This window comes from Pristis pectinata, chromosome 25 (genome assembly GCF_009764475.1).
Source record: "Pristis pectinata isolate sPriPec2 chromosome 25, sPriPec2.1.pri, whole genome shotgun sequence".
In the NCBI taxonomy this organism is placed as follows: domain Eukaryota; kingdom Metazoa; phylum Chordata; class Chondrichthyes; order Rhinopristiformes; family Pristidae; genus Pristis; species Pristis pectinata.
Genome location: NC_067429.1, coordinates 5,044,743 through 5,070,525, shown reverse-complemented (window position 1 = coordinate 5,070,525; position 25,783 = coordinate 5,044,743). Strand labels below are relative to the sequence as shown.

Genomic DNA, 25,783 nt, shown 5'->3' with positions numbered 1-25,783 from the left:
GATCATGTTCCCTGTGTCTCTAGACAGACAGAATCTACACTCTGTGGTTTGGGAAGCTGCTGGTTGGTCTCTGTTGGAAGGGCAGTTGAGGAGGACCCAGGCAATGACTTTCCCAGTGGCAGACAACGCCTATGTAATTACTGGACATGGATTTATCTTGTTTATTCGAGATAGGCACAGTTACGGCATCTTTGAGTTCCCCTGGCATGTCCTCACCTTCCCAAGTGGGGGGGATTAGACTGTGCAAATGCCATGTCTGAAAATGCTCTCCACCAAAAGTTAGATTTTAGATCTTCACCAGATGATCTCACCGTCTGCTGCTGAAACTTTTCAGTTGACATTTGGCTTATATAGAAACACAAAATGCTGGAAACACCTACTAGACAAGACAGCAGCTGTTCTCAGTTTAGGAAGAAGGGTCTTCAAATTGAAATATTAACTAAGTTTCTTTTTCAACAGATGCTGAGTGACTAGCTGAATGTTTCCAGTGTTTCCTATTTTTATTTCAGATTTCCAACATCTGCAGAATTTTGATTTTTTAAATGACTTCTTGTCAGACTGAGATGGCATGAAAATGGACCAAAATAAACCACTGGGGGAACTCAGTGTGTCAAGCAGCATCAGTGGAGGCAAAGGGATGATCCCCATGTTGGTCGGGACACTGCAGCAGTTCCTCCAGCCGTTTGAGTTTTGTTCCAGATTCCAACATCTGCAGTCTCTTGTGAAAGTGGGCCAGATAATTTGCTGTGGGTTACAGTTAAGGACACTTGCATCTGGAACAGTTTTGCATTTGGAGAGTTTGATTGCTCCTTTCAGTGAGTGCGGTTTGCCTCTGTGATGTTTGGGGCATGTTGTACAGTGCGGAATGCAGGTATGCCATGGTTATTAGAGAGGTGCTGGCTAGGGCTCCCTTTCCATCTACCATCTGTTCTTCACAAATTATCTACTGCACCTCAGCCTCCAGCTATTTCCGCAGGCTGTCCCCGGGTTACGAGGGTCCAACTTACAGACACCCCAACATACAAACAAGCTCCCATAGTATTGTTAAATTCAAAAGTCCAGTGCATGTACATATGTTTGTTCCTACAAATGGCAGAACTAGTTTCCTCTCTCTCTCCACTTTTAATAATTGTTCTTTCTTGTCAGTCGTACGTGCTTTTGATGCCATTTATTAACATTTAAAAGACGTGTGGACAGGTACATGGATAGGAAAGGGTTGGAGGATTATCGGGCCAAATGCAGGCAAATAGGACCAGCTCAGGTGGGCATCTTGGTCAGCATGGGCGAGTTAGGCCGAAGGCCCTGTTTCTGTGCTGTGTTATTTCTATGACTCATTACAATACTGTGAGGGGTGGTTCCGTATCGAGTGATTTTTGTGTATTTTCCGACTATGAACAAAATCGACGTAGAGATTGGTAAAAACAGAACTGTTCATTACCTGGGGATGCCCTGCATATCCTGAGGTGAGGTGGAGGTGGCAGTTGAAAAACATCTTCGGTATATGGTTATTTAGCTCTTCTATCTCCTGGTCATCCTTATCAAACTAGTCCTGGAAGAGAGGCCGAGAATCTCTTGACAAAAGCCAATAATGGTGGACCTCGGGGCAGTCTAGGTCCTGTGGACACGACTTGAGTTCCTTTTGGACGGGAGTTGTCAGGTTGTCTGCGAGGCGCTATCACTGCGGGGTTCTTGGAGCCTTCAACACTGAGTTTCTTGCACCAATGTTTCTGTTGATGTTGTTCTGAGCCAGGCTGATGGAGGTAAAGGAGTGGATTGGGTAGGAGGAACATCAACCGTACATGCTGGCTGCCTCTCCCTCGGATGAGGACACAATCGAACAGGTGACAGTGCCTGGCGTGAGGATGCTTGCTATGAGCTCTTGTGCTTGTGTTTCTGGTGAAACTGGGTGTTCGTTATAGAACATAGAACATTACAGCACAGCACAGGCCCTTAGGCCCACGATGTTGTGCCGACATTTTATCCTACTCTAAGATCTATCTAACCCTTCCCTCCCACATAGCCCTCCATTTTTCTATCATTCATGTGGCTACCTAAGAGTCTCTTAAATGTCCCTAAATATATCTGCCTCCGCAACCTCCACAGACCCACCACTTACCTCTGACGTCCCCCCTATACAAGTTATGACAAGTCTGTGCTCCCAGCATTTTATCAGGAAGAGGGTTACATAGGTATTCACTTTCCCTACTCTGTCCTAACCAATCACATCCTTCCAGAGGATTGCATGCATTCTTACCCACTGAGGTCACCCAGGAGGATCAATTTGCCTCCTTTTGGGATGCAGGCCAGGGCTTCCTCAAGATTGGAGGAGAAATCCTCATTGGCATCATCCATAGTTTGCAGGGTTGGGGCATGTACACTGAAGATTAGCATGCTCGTGGCATGTCAGAAGGTTACGAAACAGGATCGTGGTTCAGCAGGTAGTGCTGCTTCCTCACAGCTCCGGTGATCCAGGTTTGATCCAAAGTCTCCCTTGATGGTGTGGGTTTCCCCTGGTGTGCTCTAGTTTCTCCTCTGCCCCCCTCCCCTCCCACCACCATTATCCCAAACACTTGTTGCTTGGTAGGTTAATTGGTTGCTTCAAATTACCCTTAGTACAGGTGAACAGAGGGGTATTCAGGCGGATGTTAATGGGCATGTGAGAGAGAATAGGCTGCAGGGTAATGTGGGTAATGGGATCGATGGGACTGCACTGAGAGTGGACTCTTCCCTCTCTCTCACTCCTGCTCTCTTTTCTCAGCTCTCTCTCCATCTCACTCACTCTATCTCCATCCCTCTCTCCATTTCTCTCTCTATCCCCCCTCCAGTTTCTCTCTCTCCAGATCCCACTGTTCCACCATCTCTCTCTCATTTCCCTCTCGCTCTCCTCTCTCTCATTTCCCTCTCTCTCTCCTCTCTCTCTTCCCTCTATCCCTGTTCCACCCTTTCTCCTCTCTCTCTCCCTCTCTGTCCCCCTGACCCTCTCTCCAGTTTCTCTCTTTCTCTCCCCGTCTCTCCTCTCCCCATTTTCTCTCCCATTCCTCTGCTCTTTCTCCCTCACTCTTTCTCTCCCCCCCTCTTATTCCCATCGCTCTCTGTCTCTTCCCTCTCTCTCCTCCCACCTCTCTCTTCCCCTCCACTCTGTCTCCCCCCTTCCCCTCTCCCTTTCTCTCTCTCTACCTATCCCCCTTTCTCTCTGTCCCACCCTCTCTCCAGTTTCTCTCTCCTCAGTTCTCCCCCTCTCCCGACTTTGCAGTGGTGCGTGGGCGCAGTGCCATCCAGGCAGAGAATCAATTGAAAACGTGGAAGAGAATTTCCATCAGAATTCACAACTTCGGGAAATTCCAATGAGTTTAACAGCCAATGAATTGCTTTTGGAGTCATTGTTTTATTGAAGGAAACACACAGCAAGATCTCAAAACAAAGGGTGTGAATGAGGCTGTTAATCTGACAGATTTTTATTTCCATTTTTGTAAACTAATCAAAACATTATGATAGGGATTTTAACTCCTCTGGATTATTAATCCAGTGACATAGCCAGTAAGATCCTGTAACCTTGCTCAGGTGATTAAAATGCTTGGATTTTGTTCTGGGACAACCTCTGTACACTTTGGCATGCCAAGATTATTAATGATTAAAGTTTTTACTGAGTTTTCAGAGGGTCAGAGAGCAGCTGATCAGATCCCAGGGCTTCACCGTGCTCTCTGCTTTAGTCGGGATGAAGGGAGCCTCGTCTGGACTAACACAGAGCCATTACCGTTGGCACCATTCACCAGCCGGCTTTGTGCTTCGGACTTTCCCTCGGATTCCTCCTCATTCCACTGACAAAGTACAGCAGAGGCTGAATCCTGAAAATTGGCCTGGTGTATGGGAGGACAAACACAACATTGACTTGCTGATGGTCCTGTGGGGTGAGTGGAACCTAACTTCCCCAACACAGACTTCCACCCTCTACAGACACAATCCTGTCGCCTGTGGCACAGTTGACAGCGGGCTCGACTCTGAGACAGAAGGTCGTGAGTTCCAATCCCAGGAAGAACCTTGCCCCATAGTTCCTGAGGGAGGGACAGTAAATCCAGCCTTGCCCCAACAGTTCCTGAGGGAGGGGCAGTAAATCCAGCCTTTCCCAACAGTTTTGGTATGGGTATTGGTATTGGTTTATCATTGTCACTTGTACCGAGGTACAGTGAAAACCTTGTCTTGCATACTGTTCGCACAGATCAATTCGTTACACAGTGCTTTGAGGTAGTACAGGGTAAAAACAATAACAGAATACAGAGTAAAGTGTCACAGCTACAGGGAAGTGTATTGCAGGTAGACAATAAGGTGCAAGATCATAACAAGGTAGATTGTGAGGTCAAGAATCCATCTCATCATACAAGGGAACTGTTCAATAGTCTTATCACAGTGTCCTTGAGCCATCAGGCTCCTGTATCTTCTGCCTCATGGGAGAGGGGAGAAGAGACAATGACCCGGGTGGATATCTTTGATTATGCTGGCTGCTTCAACAAGGCAGCAAGAGGTATAGACAGAGTCCATGGAGGGGAGGCTAGTTCCTGTGGGCTGTGTCCACAACTCTCTGCAGTTTCTTGCGGTCCCGGGCAGAGCAGATGCCATACCGGGCTGTCATGTATCCAGATAGGATGCTTTCTATGGTGCATCGATAAAAGTTGGTGAGTGTCAAAGAGGACATGCCAAATTTCTTTAGCCTCCTGAGGAAGTAGAGGCGCTGGTGAGCTTTCTTGGCCGTGGCATCTACGTGGTTGGACCAGGACAGGCTATTGGTGATGTTCACTCCCAGGAACTTGAAGCTCTCAACCCTCTCGACCTCAGCATCATTGATGTAGACAGGTGCATGTACACTGCCCCCTTTTCTGAAGTCAATGACCAGCTCTTTTGTTTTGCTTTTCTGAGGGAGGGGCAGTAAATCTAACCTTGCCCCATTCTTCCTTAAGAAAGGGCAGTATACCCGGCCTTGGCCCCACAGTTCCTGAGGGAGGGGCAGTAAATCCAGCCTTGTCCCCTTCAGTTCCCAAGGGAGCAGCTGTAAATTCCAACCACACTGCAGCATTGAGAATTCCTCCCCCCACCACCTCCACCCTAGCTGCCTCATAACGAGAGCCAAACAACAAATTTCACAACATGTGTCAGTGATAATAAACCTGATTCTGATTCTGAGTTTTGGTTCTGGTTAGACCACACTTAGAGTACTGTGTCCAGCTCTGGTCACCTCATTATAAGAAGGATGTGGAAGAGTTGGAAAGGGTGCAGAGGACATTTACCAGGATGCTGCCTGGTTTAGAGAGTATGCGTTATGAGGAGAGACTAAGGGAGCTAGGGCTTTACTCTTTGGAGAGAAGGAGGATGAGAGGAGACATGATAGAGGTGTACAAAATATTAAGAGGAATAGATAGAGTGGACAGCCAGCACTTCTTTCTCAGGGCACTGATGCTCAGTACAAGAGGGCATGGCTTTAAAGTAATGGGTGGGAAGTTCAAGGGAGATATCAGAGGAAGGTTTTTTTTACCCAGAGAGTGGTTGGGGCATGGAATGCGCTGCCTGGGGTGGTGGTGGAGGCTGATACGTTGGTCAAGTTCAAGAGATAAGCATATGGAGGAATTTAAAATAGAGGGATCTGTGGGAGGAAGGGGTTAGATAGTCTTAGGCGAGGTTTAAAGGTCAGCACAGCATTGTGGGCCAAAGGGCCTGTATTGTGCTGTACTGTTCTATGTTCTATGAGTACATAATTGGCAAAAGGCTTAGTATGCAGGTACAGCAAGTAAATAGGAAAGCTTATAGAATGTCAAGGCTAATTTTGATGACTTTTTGAGGATCGTGATTGGATGATCATGATGAAACCAGGGCTCTTGATGTCAATTGTAACACATCCTACACCCCCAGCCCCCAATATCCCATATACCCCTGGCTGAACTCAGCCAGCTCAGCACAACCAGAGGTCGCTTATTTGCGAGAACTCCTGGATGGCTCAACCACCCATTGAAGTGTGGAGAGATGAGAGGTGATTGGGACCGGACAGATCCTAACCCCATCTGCTGTCAGGTGTCTCTCCATCCCCCTTCCTTCCTGTGTTCACTACAAACTGCTGCAGCTCATCCAGGCGAGACCGACGGGGTTTGAGAGACAGACAGCCTTGAGATTTGAAGTCCCATCCTGACTGCACGCAGACGTCTGAGCTACTGCTGAGCTGCCCAGAGGAACTGACAATGTTTCTTGTCTCACAGAGAACTGTGGGCAGCAAAATTATTCCAAACATCTGTGCTGAGTTGCAAGAAACTGGAAAATAATGTACCAGTAATAAAATAATAAGATAAGAGGGCTGAAAAATCAATTCCAATCTGTTCCTTTCATTGAATTGGATATCGATTCTTTACCTCTAAGATCTCTTAAGCCATTCATGGTGGAGAAGGGGAATTAATATGCATTTTATCACATGGAAGTGACGCCATTCAGATGAGATGTTAAATTAAGGCCCCGTCAGTACTTGGGCTGCAAAAAGATCTCAAGGCTCCATTTCCAAGGGGAACAAGGGCCGTTTCCCCAGTGCTCTGCTAATGTTTAGCCCATGGTCAACATCATTAAAATAGTTTGTCTACTCCTTATCTCATTGCTGCTTCAGAGATTTTGGTGTGCGTAAATAGGTTGTGACATTACCTTAGTGAATGTCAACACTTCAAATGTTTTTCAATGTTTTGTGATATTGTGATGTCATGAATGATGCCGGAAAATGCAAGTCTTTCCTAATACATTGGTGCTGTTGGAATCGACATTGCTTCATAGTGCTGGAAAGAACTTGCATTGATATAGCGCAGCAAACAATCTGCTGGAGGGACTCAGCGGGCTGAGCAGCATCTGTGTGGCGAAAGGAATTGTCGGCGGATGCAGGGTTTTGACCTGAAGTGCCGACAATTCCTCCCCACCCACCCAACCCCACACAAAGATTCTGCTTGACCCACTGAGTTCCTCCAGCAAAATGGAGACACAAGAGACTGCAGATGCTGGAATCTGGAGCAACGCATCTGGATCATTGGCCTCCTCCACTGCCAGGTCGCAGCCAATGGAAAATCAGAGGAACAACACCTCACATTGCACCTGGGCAGTCTCCAACCTGGCTGCATGAACATCGAATTCTCAAACTTCCAGTAACTGCTCCCCTCTCTACAGCTTCCCCTATTTTCTTTTTTTTCTACTGTTTTTTCCTCTCATCCTGATCCAACTGTCCCCCGTCACCTTATTCCTTTCCCCTTCCATCTGCCCATCACTCATACAATCTTCCCGCAGATTCCCCTCCCTGCCTCCGTCCCTTTATTCCATGCTCCACTGTCCCATCATATTCCGTCATCTTCAGCCCTTCCCACTTATCACCTCCCAGCTTTTGACGTCACTCCAGCCCTCATCTGCCTATCAACATCCTCACCTGGATCCACTAATCAGCCGCCAGCTCCTGCTCCATCCCTTCCCCTCACCTTTTTTATACTGGCGGTCTCCCCCTTTCTTTCCATCCAGATGAAGGGCCTCGACCTGAAACGTCGACTGTCCATTTCCCTCCATAGATGCTGCCTGACCCGCTGAGTTCCTCCAGCCCGTTTTGTTCCTCCAGCAGATTGTTAGCTGCTCCACATTCCAACATGTGCAGTCTCTTGTGTTTGCATTTTTAAAGAGCCTTTCCCAACCACAGAACACCCCAACATTGCATCACAACCAATGAAATACTTTTGTAGTGTAGTCAGGATAGCCAATTTGCACACAGCGGTCCCTCAGAAACAATATCAGAAGAAACAAAAAGGGGGAAGATGATGTTTCTGATTGAATGGTAGAGCTTGCTTCAGGGGTCAAATGACATCCCCTGGTCTTCTTTCTTGTACAGTAAGGTGGAATCAGGGCTCCTGTTGGAACTAACTCCTGGTGACACATTTGAAGAAAACTTGCATTTCTATAGCACCTGATGTGATCCATAAATAATGGATAAATTCTGGTGTGGCACAACGTACTATGCTTTGTGAGACCACTCCAGGACAATGTGTAGAGTTTCAATCGCCTTAATTAAGGACGGATAAGTCAATATTGAAGTATGTACGCCATGCAAAAAGGAAGTGGATGTACGTCTATTGGGCAATGTGGTGAGAGATTCTGAGGATTGGTATTGGATATTTCAACAGCCCTGAATGGCTGTAATGGGACAAGCACCCTACCCCTGTTCCTATTTCTTACATTTGAAATCCCACACCCCAGCTCTCAAAACAATGAGAGTTTGTAGAGCTCTGAGGTGCAGAAGGACCTGGGTGTCTTGGTCCAAAGGCTGCAATGCAAATGCAGCAAGTAATTGGGAAAACTAACAGAATGTTATTGTTTATTGCACGAGGAATTGAATACAAAGGTAGGGAGGTTGTGCAGTAGTTATATAGGGCATTAGTGAGCCCACATCTGCAGTACTGTTTTAGGTATTGGTCTTATCGGTCTGGAGTACTGTGTACAGTATTGGAGGAAAGGTGCTCTTGCTTTGGAGGCAGTTTAGAGAAGGGTTACTAGGCTAATTCTTGGAATGGTTGCACGTTCTTATGAGGAAAGTTTGGACTTTCTTATGAGGAAGGTTTGTATCTATCAGAGTTTAGAAGCGGACTTACTTGAAACATACAATTCAGAGAGGTCCCATTAGGGTGAATGTGTAGAGGATGTTTACTCTTGTGGGAGAATCTCAAACAGGTGGTCTAAAAATGAGCCTAGTTAGGAAAGAATTAAGGCAACATTTTTTGTTCACAGAGGGACGTGAACCTTTGGAACTCTTTTGCTGGTGAAAGCAGAGTCTGAATGTTTTTAAGGGAGAGGTAGACAGAATCTTGATACACAAGAGGGTGAGAGTTTACCAAAGGGTAGACGGGAATCTGGAATTGAAGTTACAAGCAGTTCATCCGTTATCTTATTGAATAGCAGAGCAGGCTTGAGAGGCTGTGACCTACTCCCGCTCCTAGTTCGTACGTTAATTTACTTGTAACCTTTTACATCCACTGAATGGGTGGAAGGGGCCTCTATTTAATGTCCCCTTCCAAAAGACAGCACTTCCAACAGTACAGCACTTCCACAGCACTGTGCTGGGAATGTTGAGCTGGCTGTGGTGTTTGAACTGCTGCTGAGAATCATGACCTTCTGACTCAGAGAGATGGGAGTTTCCAGCTGAGCCGTCCAACACCTCAATGGTAAATATAGCAATGAGGCAATTTGTGAATATTTCTCTGAATGTATATCTGTGAAACACATTGACGTATTTCTAACATCTGTTGATAACTTAATTATGCTTATAATTCTTAGTGGAATGCCTTGAAGTTAATAAGTGTTTATTAATTGGAAGTTTCAGAAAATGATTTTCATTTGTCACAGGAGGAAACTTCTTTGGAAAGATTTGGCAGAATTTGCACATATTTCCAAACAGGAAATTGGCTATTCCGTGATAATGAGGAGAAGTCTTACCCACGTGGAACATCTTTCACCTCATTCCGAAGCACTTTACAACCAAGTATGGCTACTATTACAATGTAAGAAATGAGATGCCCAATTTGCACAGAGCAAGCTCCCAGAAAAAGCCATGTGAAAATCACCCAATAATTTGCTTAAATGATTTGGTTTAAATATTGGCCAGGACACACTGGATGAGTTACTTGTTCTTCTTAAGGAGAGTGCCATACGATCTTCCACACTGATAGAGAACAGATACTGGTTTAACATCTCATCCCCAAGTCACATAAGGCAGAGCAGTTCAATAAGAGAGACAGGGATATTTCTGGAGAAAAGGAGTTATAGGTTGAAGGTGAAAACAGAAAATGGTTAAAATACTCGGCAGGCCAGGCAGTATCTGTGGAGAAACTTTCAGGTTGATGACATTTTATCAGGTGAAGGGTCTTCAACTTGAACATGAACTCTGTTTCTCTTTCCACAGATGCTGCCTGACCTGCTGGGTATCTCCTGTTTTTCAGCTTCTGCAATTTTTTGATTTTTGATCATAGGACTGGGTTTGTTTTCATCAGGGTAATTAAGGGTTATTATTATTATATTATTATAATCATTATCACAAGATTATTGTTGTTATTATGGAGAATTGAAGAGCGTGTGGCTGGGAAGAAAGGAACTGAAGAATGAGCCGATGTTCTGAATTAAGTTAGAGCTTTGTGTGGAGTATCAACATCAGTTGGGCTGGCTGGCCTGCTTTAAGTTGTCATTCCCAGAATACTTCCTGTGTAATAGTCAATAGTTGAAACTCATTCACTTCAAAATAAGTCAATGTTGAAATATGTACACCATGCAAAAAGGAACTGGATATACATCTATTGGACAATGTGGTCAGAGATTCTAGGGACTCTAATGGAATATTTCAAAACCCTTGGCTTTGTTCACGAGACAGACCTGTGGTGGGTGGAGTGTGGGGGATGGTGGGTGGGGGCGGGGGAGTGGACTATTTCTGGAAGTTGAGTAGATGGGCTAGAGCATCTGTTGCTCTGCTGATGATCTCCACCAAGACTACAGTGAAAACACGAGGCTGTGTTTGCATTGCTGAGACCCACAACCTACTCCGATGGCCAGTGGATTTCACAGATCTCTAGGAATTCCGGTGAAGGTAAGCAGTTGACAGCAGGAAACCTCTTGTGTCTGTTCTCCTCCAGTGTTGAGGCAGGAAGGGGGAGACGTTCTCTGTGGGATGGACTGGTTGCTAGCCCAGGGGTGGTAGTGATTGGGTGATAGAGGTCAGGCCAGCATTGCATGGTAAAGATATGAGACCTGGATGAATATTCTGGGATTGTTGAGAGAGACCTTCAGAATCATCGAATCATACAGCAGGGAAACGGGCCATTCGGCCCAACTTGTCCATGCCGACCAGCGGACACCCTTCCACATAAATCCTATCTCCCAGCACTTGGTCCAGAGCACTACATTCCTAAACAATTCTTTACTTGTTCCATAATTTAGATATCCTTTTACTGCTTCCTCACGTAAACAGGAGGGAAGTCACGGTATTATACAGCAAAGAAGATGATCACTTGGCCCATCACTCCTGTACCAACTTACTTGAAAGAATTACTCATTAATCCCACTCCTCTGCTTTCTCACACTGCCTTGCTAATCCTTCCTGAAGGATGTGACTTTACCCTCTTCCTTTACCTTTTCAGGTAAGAGATACCAGACTTCTACAACTAACTGTGTTCAAAAGATTCTGCTCATTTCCCCTCGGCATCTATTGCCAATTACCTTTGCTCCATGCCCTCTGACCTGTGACCCTTTGTTTTGCCCTGTTTACCTGAACAAAGCCTCATGATTTTGACTGAACTTTCTCTTCTGGTTTTTGGAACAATCTTGGTTCCTCTAGGTCCATGTACTGAAGTTCCTCAAACCTTGTACCATCTTGCCAGATCTCATCTGTGCCCTCTGCTAGAACATCATCTCCTCCTTAAAGTGGCATGGCCAGAGAGGGCAATGCCAGGGTTGTCAAACCCTGCACATTACTTCAAGATCATTTATCCAGATTTCACAGGGTGGTGTAATTAGGAAGGTATCTGTACAATAATCTACATTGCAAGAGTACTTACCTGCTCCCCCTCACCACCCACACACGTCTCTGTCCTTTCCCAAAGCACTAACTCACACTGAGGCACCATCCTGTGCCAACAGATGCCACTGTGCATCCAGGCTATCTTGTTCTTCCTCTTCTTCAGTGAATTCAACTGCATGCCATCTCTGACCACTGCCCAGCCAAGGCTTGGTACCTCTCTGGATTATCAAACCTTCCTTTGAGTTTAGCTAATGCTATCTGACTGGTTATAGAATCATGGAAGCACATGGTCATTCAGGACAGAAACGGACCCTTCGGCCCATCAAGTCCATGCTGACCTTCAAGCTCCCATTTACACTAATGTTACACCGAACCCACTTTTATTCTCTCCACATTCCCATCCCCACCCCACCCCTGATGCTATCACACAGTGGGGACAATGTACAGTGGCCAATTAAACCTTTGGGATGTGGGGGAAAAACATCGTTGATGCAATGAAAAATGGTGGGAAAGCTTTCAATAGATGCCCAAGGAGATTTAGGGTTGTATTGTAATCTTCAACCCCAAATGTTATTCCTGTGAGATCTTCCTGCACTGCTCTCAAATCCACGGAGATTCCCCTCTGGAGTGGGAAAAGCTGTTCCACTCGTCTATACGTTATTTATCTCCAGTGATGTCCAAACCATTACGTCAAAATCCCTCTCTCGGGAAAATTAAATTGGTATTTGCATTTTCCGAATTTCTGAGAATGTCATTTTGAAAGACTTCAGAAATAATTGGGTTCAGTAATTTTCAGGACGATGGTGAAGAGCAGGGGTCTGGAACAATCTGGACCACTTTCAAAGTGCTGGCATAGGACCAATGAAACAAATAGTCTCCTCCTGTCCAGTCCAATTCCCTGAGAAATTAAAACGGTGCCTTGTGATCTTGGATAATGAGTATAAAAGATGCAGATTTAATTCACTGCATTGCATCGCAATTAAATTTCACTTTAATCACATTTGAGAAGCCTTATATAATCCTGTTTGCCTTACAATAAAGCATGTAAGAGTGGATAAAATTATTGTCTGTGTGTTAGAATGAAGACTAGGAACTCCGTGTCGGCTCTGGGCCAGAGAAGGGTTGGTACTGCTGTAGTTGGCCTCAGGACTGCTGAGCTAAGAAAAGGATTAAAAAAAAAATGAATTCAAGCCTGCAAAATTGTCAATGGTAAGAGTGAGCAGGCATAATTGGGCTGGGCTCCAATTTACTTGTGATAGGCAGATTGGCGGATGCATGGCCTATTGGATGAGATAGTGGCGGCAGATGCCAGTCATGCTGGAACCTAAAACCAGGATAATTTGAGGCCCTCCAGCGAGAAGGAAGCTAATGGACCAGAAATGTTATCTAATGTGCTATTGATTTCACTACAGCCTTTCACAGGTCAATGAGTTACACTTCTTGAGCTCCTCATGCAAGGAGTAACATTGGCATCTACAGAGTACACAACAGCATCTAAAGACCTCCTTGTCAACACTTCCCAAACCCACAACCCCAACGCCTCGAAGGACAAGTGCAAGGGTGTGCCACCACCTGTAGGTTCCCCTCCAAGCCACGTACCACCTTGACTTGAAAATATGTCACTGTTCCTTTATCATTGCAGTCAAAACCTTGGAATCGCTCCATCAAAGCACTGTTAATAGTGGCTGAAATTCCGCACCGTCCACTTCCCCAACCTTTATATTCCTGGACTGTCTCCGTTCCCAAAGATCTATATGCCCCAATCTTGAACGCACCCTGAACATCCACGATCCCCTGGGATGAAGAATTCTGAAGAGCGAAGGAGCTTCTCCTCATCCCAACCCCAAATGACCGAGCCCTTATCCCCTGATCATGGTTCTAGACTCTGGTATCCGCACTTGGGAGGGGAAGTGTGGATCATGAACTTTATTCTCTGCCCTTCCGTCACAGAGGTAACAGAGCTCATCACTGGTGAGGATGTTCCTACCTATGACGAGGTCAACTTGGAAGGACATACTGAAGAAGGCAAGAGAGTCATCAGCAGTGGGGGAAGAGTAAATACAGGTCCAGGTGTAAGCTGTCTGGTTTGGGGAGTTTATCAGAGCAGATGCATTAGAATTTCATCTCTAAAAATACCAAGAGGTCCCATTGCTCCAACATTGGATAAATGTTCACGCAGCAGAATATAAGTCACATCCTCTGCTCTAGAGTTGCTAAGTACTTGGTTGGAGCTGTTGTTTATACACCAGGTTTTACAGCGTCTTAAAATGCTGTGAACAGCACTGAGATGTAACAAAATTTCAATCGATTTTTTACACAAGGAACTCTCTGAGTGATCAATGGTGCACTGGAACTAAATAATGTCTTGGTGTAAGCAGGTCTGATCTACAATTAGACAATCAGCTATCAAACCTGTGCTTGTTAAACAGTCACTGTGCTCCCTAGCAGAAAATTTAGGATGTTACAGCTGTGAATGAGCCATTACATCTCCTAAGTCTTCAGCCCAGGTTCCACTCCCACAGATTTTCCACTGCCCAGCTAATTTTACCTTTACGACAATTCCCTTTCGAAAGCTAAGATTGAATCTGCTTCCACTGCTCCTTCAGTTATTGCAGTCTGGATCACAACAGCTTATCCCATAAGTGGGAGAGCCTCAAACTTCCAACAGGTATCGGGGAATCTTCCCAAAATGCCCAGTCTTCAGATAGCACCTGAGCAACAGACAAACTGCAGGAGGAATTCAGCGGGTCAGGCAGCATCTGTGGAGGGAAATTGACAGTCGACGTTTCAGGTCGAGACCCTTCATGCAGCCTGACCTCCTGAGTTCCTCCAATGTTTTTTGTCTGTTGCTCCAGATTCCAGCATCTGCGGCATAGATAAGGTGGATGGTAACAGTCTTTTCCCCAGGGTAGGGGAGTCCAAAACTACAGGGCATAGGTTTAGGGTGAGAGGGGAAAGATTTAAAAGGGACCTGAGGGGCAACTGTTTCCACGCAGTGGGTGGTGAGTATATGGAACGAGCTGCCAGAGGAAATGGTAGAGGCAGGTATAATATTATCATTTAAGAAGCACATGGAGGGGCAGGGCTTGGAGGGATATGGGCTGAACGCAGGAAATTGGGATTAGCTATGTGGGCACTGTGGTCAGCATGGACTGGTTGGGCCGAAGGGCCTGTATCCGTTCTGTATTGCTCTATGACTCGGTGACTCCATGACTCTTGTGTTTCCACTGAGTAACAGGCTGTTCGACATGGAGGCCTCACTGCTGAAGCCGGCATTGCCCTTCCAGGTAGACCATAAGACAGAGGAGCAGAATTAGGCCATTCAGCCTATCGAGTCTGCTCCGCCATTCGACCATGGCTGATTTATTTTTCCCTCTCAACCCCATTCTCCTGCCTCCTCCCCGTAACCTTTGATGACCTTACTAATCAAGAACCTATCAATTTCCGCTTTAAACACACCCAATGACTTGGCTTCCACAGCCGTCCGTGGCAATGAATTCCACAGATTCGCCACCCGCTGGCTAAAGAAATTCCTCCTCATCTCTATTCTAAAGGAACGTCCTTCTATTCTGAGGCTGTAACCTCTGGTCCTAGACTCTCCCACTACTGGAAACATCCTCTCCACGTCCACTCTATCCAGGCCTTTCAATAGTCAGTAGGTTTCAATGAGATCCCCCCTCATCCTTCTAAACTCCAGTGAGTACAGGCCCAGGGCCATCAAACGCTGCTCGTACATTAACCCCTTCATCTCCAGGATCGTTCTCATAAACCTCCTCTGGACCCTCTCCAATGCCAGCACATCCTTCCTTAGATATGGGGCCCAAAACTGCTCACAACACAATGCAGGTTTTGTATTCGTTGGTAGGTTGTGGATTTTGCTCTGAAAGCTGGCATGTAAAACCACCCCTTGAACTGAGTGCCTTTCAGAGAGTTGCTGAGAGTTACCCACCTTGCTGTGGGTCAGGTCACACCTGGCAAGCCCGGGTCAGGACGAGCCAACTTCCATCCTTAAGAGGCACTAATGAACGGTTTTCACTGACCATTGAATTCTCCAGTTTCAGGTGCACAGCTCCCCCTCTTTCCTTCTCTTTCCTCCTGATCTACCCAGTTCTTTCTACGCTCACCTCAGTCCCCCATCACCGTTTTTTTCCCCTCCCCCCAACCCTTTCCGTCCGCCCGTCACCCACACGCTCCTCCCACTGGTTCCCCTCGTCCCACCTCCCTCACTTGGTTCCAGGATCCACCTTCCTCTCCTATCAGATCCCACCATCTGCAGCCCTTTGTTGCCTCCACCTCCCACCTCCCAGCCTCCCAGCCTCCCACCTCCCAGCCTCCCAGCCTCCCACCTCCCACCTCCCACATCCCAGCCTCCCAGCCTCCCAGCCTCCCAGCCTCCCAGCCTCCCAGCCTCCCACCTCCCAGCCTCCCAGCCTCCCACCTCCCACCTCCCACCTCCCAGCCTCCCAGCCTCCCACCTCCCAGCCTCCCAGCCTCCCAGCCTCTGTTGCTGTTCCCACTCTCCCCTCCTCACCTGGATCCACCTATCGCTTGCCAGCTCTTGCTTCACCCTTTCCCCTCTCCTCCTTATACCGGCTATTCTCCCCTCTAGCTTTCAGTACAGATGAAGGGTCTCGACCTGAAACATCGACCGTCCATTTCCTTCCACGGATGCTGCCTGACCCGCTGAGTTCCTGCAGCATCTCGTTTGTTGCTACAGATTCCAGCGTCTGCAGTCTCTTGTGTCTCACTTTTTATAATTCTGTAATTTCATGATCACCATTACCAATGTAAAGTTTTCTTTAAAAGTCCAGGCTTAACTGTGTTTAAATACCTCAGCCGACGTGGTGGGTTTTGAACACATGATTCCAAATCACTGATGTAGACCAATTTGATGACTAATCCCGAAATAAATCCCATTTTCAACCAGATAGAATGACTGCAAAGGGAACTTTAGTCTAATATCTCTCTCACCATTCCAGAAGTTCTGTATGGGATAGTTCCCAAACTAATTGTTAGTTCAGGCTCCTAGTTGTAGCCTTGTCCTTACCTTTGTAACAGTTGACATTTTCTCTTTAACCCACAGCACTTGATGTTTTCCCCATAACCTTTGACCTCTGCAATTGGTCAGTAGCGTGGCCATTAAAAGTAGTACTTGAGATATTTACGAAAATGTTGCCAGAACTCAAGAGCCTGAGTTATATGGAGAGTTTGGGCAGGTTAGGACTTTGTTCCTTGGAGCGAGGGAGACTGAAGGGTTTGGTGGTGTAGCAGTTAGCATAACGCTATTACATCGCCAGCGACTCGGGTTCAATTCCGACCACTGTCTGTAAGGAGTTTGTACATTCTCCCCGTGTCTGCGTGGGTTTCTCCCGGGTGCTCCGGTTTCCTCCCACATTCCAAAGACGTACGGGTTAGGAAGTTGTGGGCATGCTATGTTGACGCTGGAAGTGTGGCGACACTTGTAGGCTGCCCCCAGAACACTCTACGCAGAAAGATGCCTTTCACTGTGTGTTTTGGTGTACATGTGACTAGTAAAGAAATCTTATTTTATCTTATACACCTTATAGAGGTGTATAAAATCATGAGGAGCATAGATAAGGTGAATGCACGCAGTCTTTTCCCAGGGAAAGGGAATCAAAGGTCGAAGGTGAGGAGGGAAAGATTTAAAAGGGACCTGAGGGGCAACTCCTTCAAGCAGAGGGTGGTGAGTATATGGAACGAGCTGCCAGAGGAAGTGATTGAGGCAGGTACATTAACAACATTTAAAAGACACTTGGATGGGTAAATGGACAGGAAAGGTTTAGAGAGATATGGGCCAAACACGGGCAAATGGGACTAGGTTAGATGAGCATCTTGGTCAGCATGGACGAATTGGGCTGAAGGGCTTGTTTCTGGGCTGTATTACTCTCTGAATCTATGACTCCATATCTACAGTAGAATCGATATGTTCCAGTATTTCAGCCAATCCAGTACAGAGGCTTACCTGTGGAAACGTGAAACCTCCTTTAACAAAAATAAATTCTCTGAAATAATTTCACCAGGATCCTTTAACAATTGCAACATTAAGCTTAAACCAAACTTAACTCTGATGACAGGTCAAACCCTAACTGTCAGCGGCCTTCAGCCCAACTGGGGGATCAGGGACAGAAACAAGATAGGGAGAAAGTCCATTGGGATTGGCAACAATGTGGGTTGTCTGGTGGTAATTATAGATAGGTGATACCCAAACCATTCCCACACCAACCCCGCCACCCTCACTCCCCAATGCATGTTGATATTGGAAGCCAGATCATTGTTTGAGTGGTGGGATTGGTCCCCGCAAGTTAATTCTCCCAGGAGTTTTGCAGTGTTAGGATTCCGTGGGGTTTCCAACACTGGAGAAGTGCTCAGTAGTTTTCAGGAATTAAAGATTAACTTGCTGGACACAAAAACAAGGGTGAAAGATAATTCAGATTAGTTTGTTGTCATATACACCAGAGTACAATGAAATTCCTTGCTTGAGTGAAGCTCACAGAGTACACAATGTATGTGGTAATAATAAATACAACAAGAAGTGCAAAACAGCAGAATGGTGCAAAGATTGTAGTGCAAAAAAGGTGCAAAAGTATGTACTTCATTTTCCTTGGCTTAATTCATTATAAGAGCATTGGCAATGTCAGAATGTTGGGTGAGAAGGGTCTCGGGTTGGCAGTCATGTGATGAAGTTTCTACCCTCGGGTTGGCAAGTCTAAAGTTCTGGGAGCCAAGTGAGTGAAAATCAGTGCTTTTCAGCCCCTTGCACTGCATGTCTATTGCCAGGACATCTGATTTGCAATTCTGCACACACTAAAAAATAAGGAGCAAGGGAAAAATGATTCGTCGTGGCTCTTAGTGAAATCTGGGGTCAAACTAAATGTTTTACCAATGTATGAGAAAACAGCCCAATTTAAACAATATGTGAACCCTGAGTGCCCGTCCTTTCTTGGATCTATCTGTGGTTCTATATCAGCAGCAGCCAGAGCTGCGTGGGTGATGCTGTCAGCCATGTAGAAATCTAAATCCTCACTTTGTACCTTATCACCTCCCAGCAGAAGTTGCTATGAAGCTATGTTGTTTGCCTTTTCATTGTGTAGAAGTTTATGGTGCAGAGAGTGCCCACTCTCCCAGTCCTGGCTCTTTGAAAGAACTCTCCAGTCAAATTGCACCCCCAGCTTTTTTTTGCAAGAATCTTCCAAAGTAATCCTCTTCAAACAAACATCCAATTGTCCTTTGGAAGTTCCAGTGCAATCTGACTTCAACAACGTGTCAGGCGGTGCATTGTGGATCATTGCAATCATCACACAAGGATACAAGTAAGTAGGAGCAGGAGAGATCAGCCTGGTTCATCAAGCCTTCCCCGCCATTCAACATGATCCCAGGCCTCAGTTCCTCCTCTGTACCACATCCCCAATGTTCTCAGTCTCCCCATCTTTCAAAAATGTATCTACGTCCTCTTTAAATACTTCTCATGAGCTATCCTCCACAACTCTCCAGGGTAAAGAATTCCAGAGATTCACCTCCTTCTGTGAGAAGATATTTCTTGGTTTTAACTCACTGGCCCCTTATCTTGAAACTCTGTCCACACCAATATGAGAAAAATTCTCCTCACTTAACCTCCAGCTCATTGCCAATTATTTCCCACCTTTGACCTGGTTACTCACTCATTGATCAGAGGAAACACTCTCACCCTTCTTGCTCTCATCAAAGCCCCAAAGCATTCTGAACCTCTTTTTCATTTATAACTTAAATCTTCTTTGATCTTAGGGAGAACGATTGCAACTTCTCCACCTTCTTCACAAACCAAAGTTGCTGAGCCCTTGTAGTCCTCTGTACCCCTTCAACACTATTACTTCTTTCCTATACCTAGGGCTCAAAGTTGGATGTAATACTTAAATTTAAGGCTAACTTGTGACCTGCAAAGCTTATCAAGCTTATTTCTTCAATGAACATTTTAACGTCCAGTTGTCCTTTGACCCTGATGATGTTTATAACCAGGGAGTGTAAGAAATCAGCTGGACAGATGTGATCTTTTTGCTTGTTTTGCCAACTCTGGGTCCATTCCATGGAGACTTCATCATGTGACCTTCGTGCGATAACTGTTCGCCTCCCTCCATCTCACTCCTGCCATTGGTCCTACCTCTGAGCACTCTGACCAATTAAAAAATAAATTCTTTGTTACTCAAATGACTTGTCTTCCCCTTCACCAATATTTTTACAACCAATCAATGAAAATGACATGGAAAATAAAGAAAATCGTCAAAGAAAATAAAAAAAATATTCAACGCTGATTGTTCTGCATATGGAGATTAACCTTCAATTCTTAGAGACTCCAGGTTATTCCTGGAGAGTTGCCAACCATAATTTGCCGGATTCAGTGGCCAGAGGCAAGCACTGTTTTCGGCGTTAACCGGGTTTTTCCAGGTTAACCATATTGGAGGAAGCTCGACCCAGTGACCTGTGTGGTTGGGTGGTGGGGGTGTGAGGCACAGGAGATTTGTGGGAAGGATTGTGGGAGACAAGAGGGGACTGTCCAGTTGGCATATATTACTGAATCACGCCTGATGTGGTTGGCATTTCATGCTCTGTTCCTGCCTCTGTGCTGGGTGGTTCACTTCAGTCAATAGCAACAGGTATCAGGATGTTATTGCCACTTGGTGCATATTGTTTTGCTGACTGAATTGTAAGTCAGAACATCAATATGTGTAGTCATCAATAAGTTTACATTAATGACCAAGAAAGCTGAATTCATTACCATTGTAGCCTGTAAAGGAATGCCCCAACATGCTTGGACACCATGGCCAGACCACAAGTGGAGCGCTGGTCTCCATGTTATAAGAAGAGCTTCAAGCCAACAGAGCAAGAACAAAAAACGTTTCTCTAGAACTGAAGATTAAACCTGATGGGACAGATTGTTCAGGCTGGAGGTAACATCTCTAATAAGATCAGATATCTTTACTAGTCACATGCACATTGAAACACATAGCGAAATGCATCTTTTGCGTAGAGTGTTCTGGGGGCAGCCCGCAAGTGTCACCACACTTCTGGCACCAGCATAGCATGCCCACAACTTTCTAACTCGTACGTCTTTGGAATGTGGGAGGAAACTGGAGCACCCGGAGGAAACCCACGCAGACATGGGGAAAACGTACAAACTCCTTACAGACAGTGGCCGGAATTGAACCTGGGTCGCTGGCGCTGTAAAGTGTTGCACTAACCGCTACACTACCGTGCCTGACTGACTGCCTGACTACCTGCCTGACTGATCTCTAGAAAAGAGTAGTCTGAGTGGTCCGAGAGACACCTTTAAAATGACGAAATGGTTTGACAGGGTAGATGTGGCAATGTTTTAAATTGTGGGCAGGCAGATTTTGGAAAGTCGCAGATATAAGTTTATAACCAATAAGTCCAGGAGGAAATTTGGGAAAATCTCCACCCAGAGCTTGCTGCGACGTGGAACTGGCTTCTATGAGTAGAGGCAAATAACAAGAGGGGGAAGCTGGATGAGATGGGAGTGAAAGGATTTATTCATGGAATTAGAGGAGGAAAGATGGTAAGGGTCTTGTATTAGGAAATACACATCAGCATAGATCTGTGGGCCAAATGGCTTGTCTGAGTGGTTAAAGACAGAGCGACCACACACAAAGCTAGGTCAGTTCTCAGGTTTAAATTAAAATGGATAGATTTTTAATAAACCTAGTTGTTAAGGGATACTTGGAATTAGGTCTCTGATCAAACACAATAACATTGAATGGTAGATGAAGATCAAAGGACTAATCGGAATTCTTCTGTCCAACGCTCCTATGTATGCACCGACAGTGTACAATAAAGACCAACTCTTGACCTCACAATCTACCTCGTTGTGGCTCTTGCACCTTATTGTCTGCCTGCACTGCACTTCCTGTAACACTTTATTCTGCATTCTGTTATTGCTTTTCCATTTGTACTACCTCAAAGTAACATGATCTGAGTGGATGGCATGCAAAACAAAGCTTTTTACTGTATCTCGCTTCCATGTGACAATAGTAGACCAATTACCAATTACATTCCTGAATTAAGACCCCACAGTGTGACTGCAGAGGGAGGCCAGACCTGGAGGTAATTCCACCAATCCTGGTTGAGCCCAAGTACCATGGTTAGATCACTGTTGCTCAATGAAGCCATTGGTGGAAAGGAGGTGATTGTTGTTCTTTAATCAATACTGTTCAAGCCCAATTCCACAATGCACAGTGACCAGCTGATACCCCCCAGGACCAGTATTACTGGGTTGGAGGCTCTAGTTTCTGGGAATTAAATGAGCAATTTAGAGAAGAAAAACACAATGTTTTTATTTCAACTTTTGAATACTATTGTTTAATAATTGTAGAAATAATGAATCTGGGAGGAAGAAATCAGCTGTTTAGCTGGTAGGCAGGAAATACCCAGTGAGTATTGATGAGTCTGTTGGCTTTCTGATTGGTATGGGAAGCTGGGGCAGCAAGATGATTGACATTTTGGGTGACCAATAGCAAAGGGTTAAGGCATAGGGTCATGTGATGACTTTCCATCAGCTGGAAGACTGGCCTGCAGGGTGTGAGGAGAGAATAAGGAGTTGGCTGGAAAATGTCTATTCAAATTTCTCTGTTATCTTGTGACAATTAACCTACTCCGTCAAACTTTACAGAGCGTCAGTGCCTCTGCTTATCACTGCAGTCTTTTTCCACTTATTCTTTTCAGCAGTTTTATCTTTTCCTCTGCAAATCTTTTCCATAGTGCCCCTGCCTCACTGTCCTGTGTTTACAAGTCTCCTTGGCTGTTTCCTTTAAATTTCCTTCTTTCCCCCTTCCCCAACAACAACTCCCCCCCCCCCCCCACCACCCCAGGCCTCAAATGTTTGATATCCATTCAGCCACAAAATACCCAGACATGTTACTCTCTCAAAGATGGATACTACAGAAATGTAAGTTGTTATTGCACAGACCCCGTCACTGTAATTGGCTGTGAATGATGTGTTTCATTTGTTCAAAATTAATCAAAAGTTGCTCCATTCAGCACTCTATTATCTTGTACATTCTCTGGGTCTGTTTGGTGAATCAGCTCTTTCTGCTTGCTGATAAGAGGCTGTGTCCTTGTAATCCCTAATGCCTTCCCTTACTGACACCCTCTCTCATTATTTTTGTATCTGTCCACTTGTACGAAGAGAGAAATCTTCAGCAAGCAGTAATGGTCTGTCAAATACTTCTATTTTGGTTGAAAAAAATGCTCTTGCAGATATAATGGATTTTGTTAACTGTTTGACTGTCTTGACAAAGTTATGGTCTGAACTGTGTGATGGAGCTGCATTAGCCGACTCTGGTGAGTGCTGAAGGCAGCTGTGACCTGGCTCTGTACAAGTAGACTGAGTAAACCAATGAATAGCTCTGGCAATTGAAGGAGAGACCAATATTTCAAGTACATTCTATGTACTGAGTTTTAGGAAATGTATTTATGCTTGACTGCCTTTTCTCTTTTCAAATACTATTTACTTTTGGCACTTTTATGATCTTATCTTCTGTCTTCCTTGTTGTTTCTTAATGTTTTTTTAACTGCTGAGATAAAAGCAGACATAAACCAGAGCTGATACAGCCCAGCCCTGTGTCAGGACCCTTGCTTATCTCCGCAGCTGCACTGATTGAGCTGAGGCAAAAAACAATTTTTGTTTCCTGTCAGAATTGTGAGCTTATCCATTTGGAAGCAACTTGTTACTCTGGCAATGGTAGTATGAATCTTGCAGCTGGAACCACTTTTAACAGCACCTAACTTCAATGAAGGAGGGTGTTGCGTGGCAATTAGAGAGCAGAGATACTTGCTGCGTTTGTGGCTGGTTTAATATTAGACCAGGAGTGGATAGAGTAAAAGAGGGAAATGTGCTAGCAAGTGGTACTATAGGAGTTAGTCGCTCGAAGGGATGTCTATATTTAGTCAGTGGTTCTTGGCTAGAATTATATATAACTTATGAAAAAATCCACTTAGCTTGAGGCAAAGTATCAGTGGGAATTGGTTGGATGATGAAGTTGGGAAGGTACTTCTGAGTGATGTTGAAACTGCTGTACATCAGGGTGTTTCTCTGGGGACTAGGGGGTCACCTGCTGGCTGAAGGGTAATGGAATATACTTTCCATGGTGAACACATTTGTCTCCCAGTCCACTGAGGACGGGTGGAGCTTGTGCTCGTTGCCTGAGTCACTAAGCATGGAAACAGGCCCTTCGGCACAACTGGTCCATGCCAGCCAACGTGCCCATCTAAGCTAGTCCTATTTGCCCCCAAAATAGAAGTATTTGAGACTGGAAACCTTTCATGTTCTTGACTGCATTGCAGTTGGTCAATCGGTCCAACCTGACCTTGTCCCTGTGACCATTCTGGCCACAGCCCCATCATTTTTCCTAAAGCGCGGTGTCTGGAGTTGGGCACAGTGCTCCATCTGGGAGGTGTCCAGTGATTTGCGACGATGCAACCGTTGTCGGTAACAGCCCCTTCTCGTCCCCCCTCCAGATTCGGACAAGTCCAGCTCGCACATGATCTCCGCCGATGATGCCGAGTACCCCAGGGAGTACAGGACCCTGGGGAACGGAACCCGGCGCTTCTCCAACGTCGGCCTGGTCCACACCTCCGAGCGGCGGCACACGGTGATCGCCGCGCAGAGCCTGGAGGCGCTCACTGGCATGCAGAAGTCGGACATGGAAAGGAAGAGGGAAGCCTTCCTGGATCACCTGAAGCACAAGTATCCTCACCACGCCACTGCGATTCGCGGGCAACAGGAACGCCTCAGGGAACAGGTACCTCAAGAATATTACCTCCCATTGCGTCGTAGGGGAGCAGTAGTGTTGCAATAGCAGATATGAACCTTGTAGCTTAAAGACTGATTCAGTTTTAAATGCCTTAAATTGGATTTGGATGTCCCAGGGAGCTGTGTTCTGTTCTTTCATTTGAGACCTGAGTTTAAAACTGATTCATGCTGGGTCCTAAATTCTCCATGAAGGCCAATTGATATCTGTGACACTCTTGCTTTTCAGCCAGAATATTATGGGTTCAAGTCCCACTGAAGCCTCAAGTGGAAAAGTCTAGGCTGACTCTCAGTGGCTCGTGTGTACTGTCACTGGTGGCTTCCTTCAGAGATGTGGCCTCCTTTTGAGGTGGATGTGAAGGCTCCCATTGCACTGCTTCGAAGTGGGGGGCGTTATCCCCTATGTCCTGGGCAGTGTTATTCAAAGATCGATTATCTTTTCATTGGTGCACATTGGGGATTCCTGTGTGTTCTCCACATTACACACTTGCAAAGTACTTCAATAGTTGTAAAATCCTTAAGGATATCTTGAAAGGGATCTAAAGGCACTATAGAAATGCAAGGCTTCTGTGGTTTGGGAAAACTGGTGAGTTAATGGATATCTTGAGAAGAGCATCCATTAAGTCGCACGGTTGGGCACTGCTGTGGGATCGGCATAGGAAGGACATGGGTGTAATATCCGAATGCCTGTACAATGCAGGCAAATACCTGTGCCCACTCTCCCTGCTCCTGCGGGCTGAAGCAAATGTAGGTGATGTCTCCTCTTGAGCAGGGGACATGAGTGACATCTGCAATGCAGCTGAGAGCAGGAAACTCTTGAGATGTGGCAGAGATCAGTAGCTCGAGGTGGGATGTTGAGAATGATCATGGTGGGAACTGGGAAGAAAAGAAGGCTGGGTTTTCGGATGGCAGTGGTTATGGAATTTTTGTAAAAGGAGACTGTAACAGCAGAGTGAACAGCACTTGTACTGGCTGTGGGAGTAAGACCCAGGCAGCAGCTTCAGTCTTCAGTTCCACCCTTTTTGTTGAAGCATCACGAGTGTTCGCATTGTGCTGGACACTTCAATGATATCGGAATGCTCACTTCATCCTGGTGTGACTCCTGTTGTACCTAATGTAGGTGCAGTAATGTCCCTCGCAATAAAGGCCTCGATCTTGGTGTCAGTGCTGAAGCTCCCTCTGCCCACGAGCTTCCAATGATCCGGTGTGGATCTCCCATTCTCCAATAGCCATCTGGCTTCCAGCAGCACTGATGTTGTCAAGCTACTGAGCAGCCCATCACACTGAAAAATTCTCTCAATAAACCAGGAATAATTAAAATATTAAACATTTTATAGAAAGTTCAACAAAGGTTGGAACAAAATCATGAACCTGAACCTGAAGTGGAAGCAGAAATGTAGACCCTTAAGACCATA

At 45.7% G+C, this 25,783-nt stretch overlaps 1 protein-coding gene across 4 annotated transcripts in view; it reads left to right on the top strand.

Moving 5' to 3' along the window:
- srcin1a (SRC kinase signaling inhibitor 1a) overlaps window positions 1–25,783 on the top strand; it is a 412,726-nt gene that overhangs the window by 151,718 nt on the left and 235,225 nt on the right. For all 4 annotated transcript variants that reach the window (XM_052038892.1, XM_052038886.1, XM_052038890.1 and 1 more), the window contains exon 4: window positions 24,077–24,360. In XM_052038892.1, coding sequence (XP_051894852.1) covers window positions 24,077–24,360 — 284 coding nt within the window. The remainder of the gene's footprint in view (window positions 1–24,076; window positions 24,361–25,783) is intronic.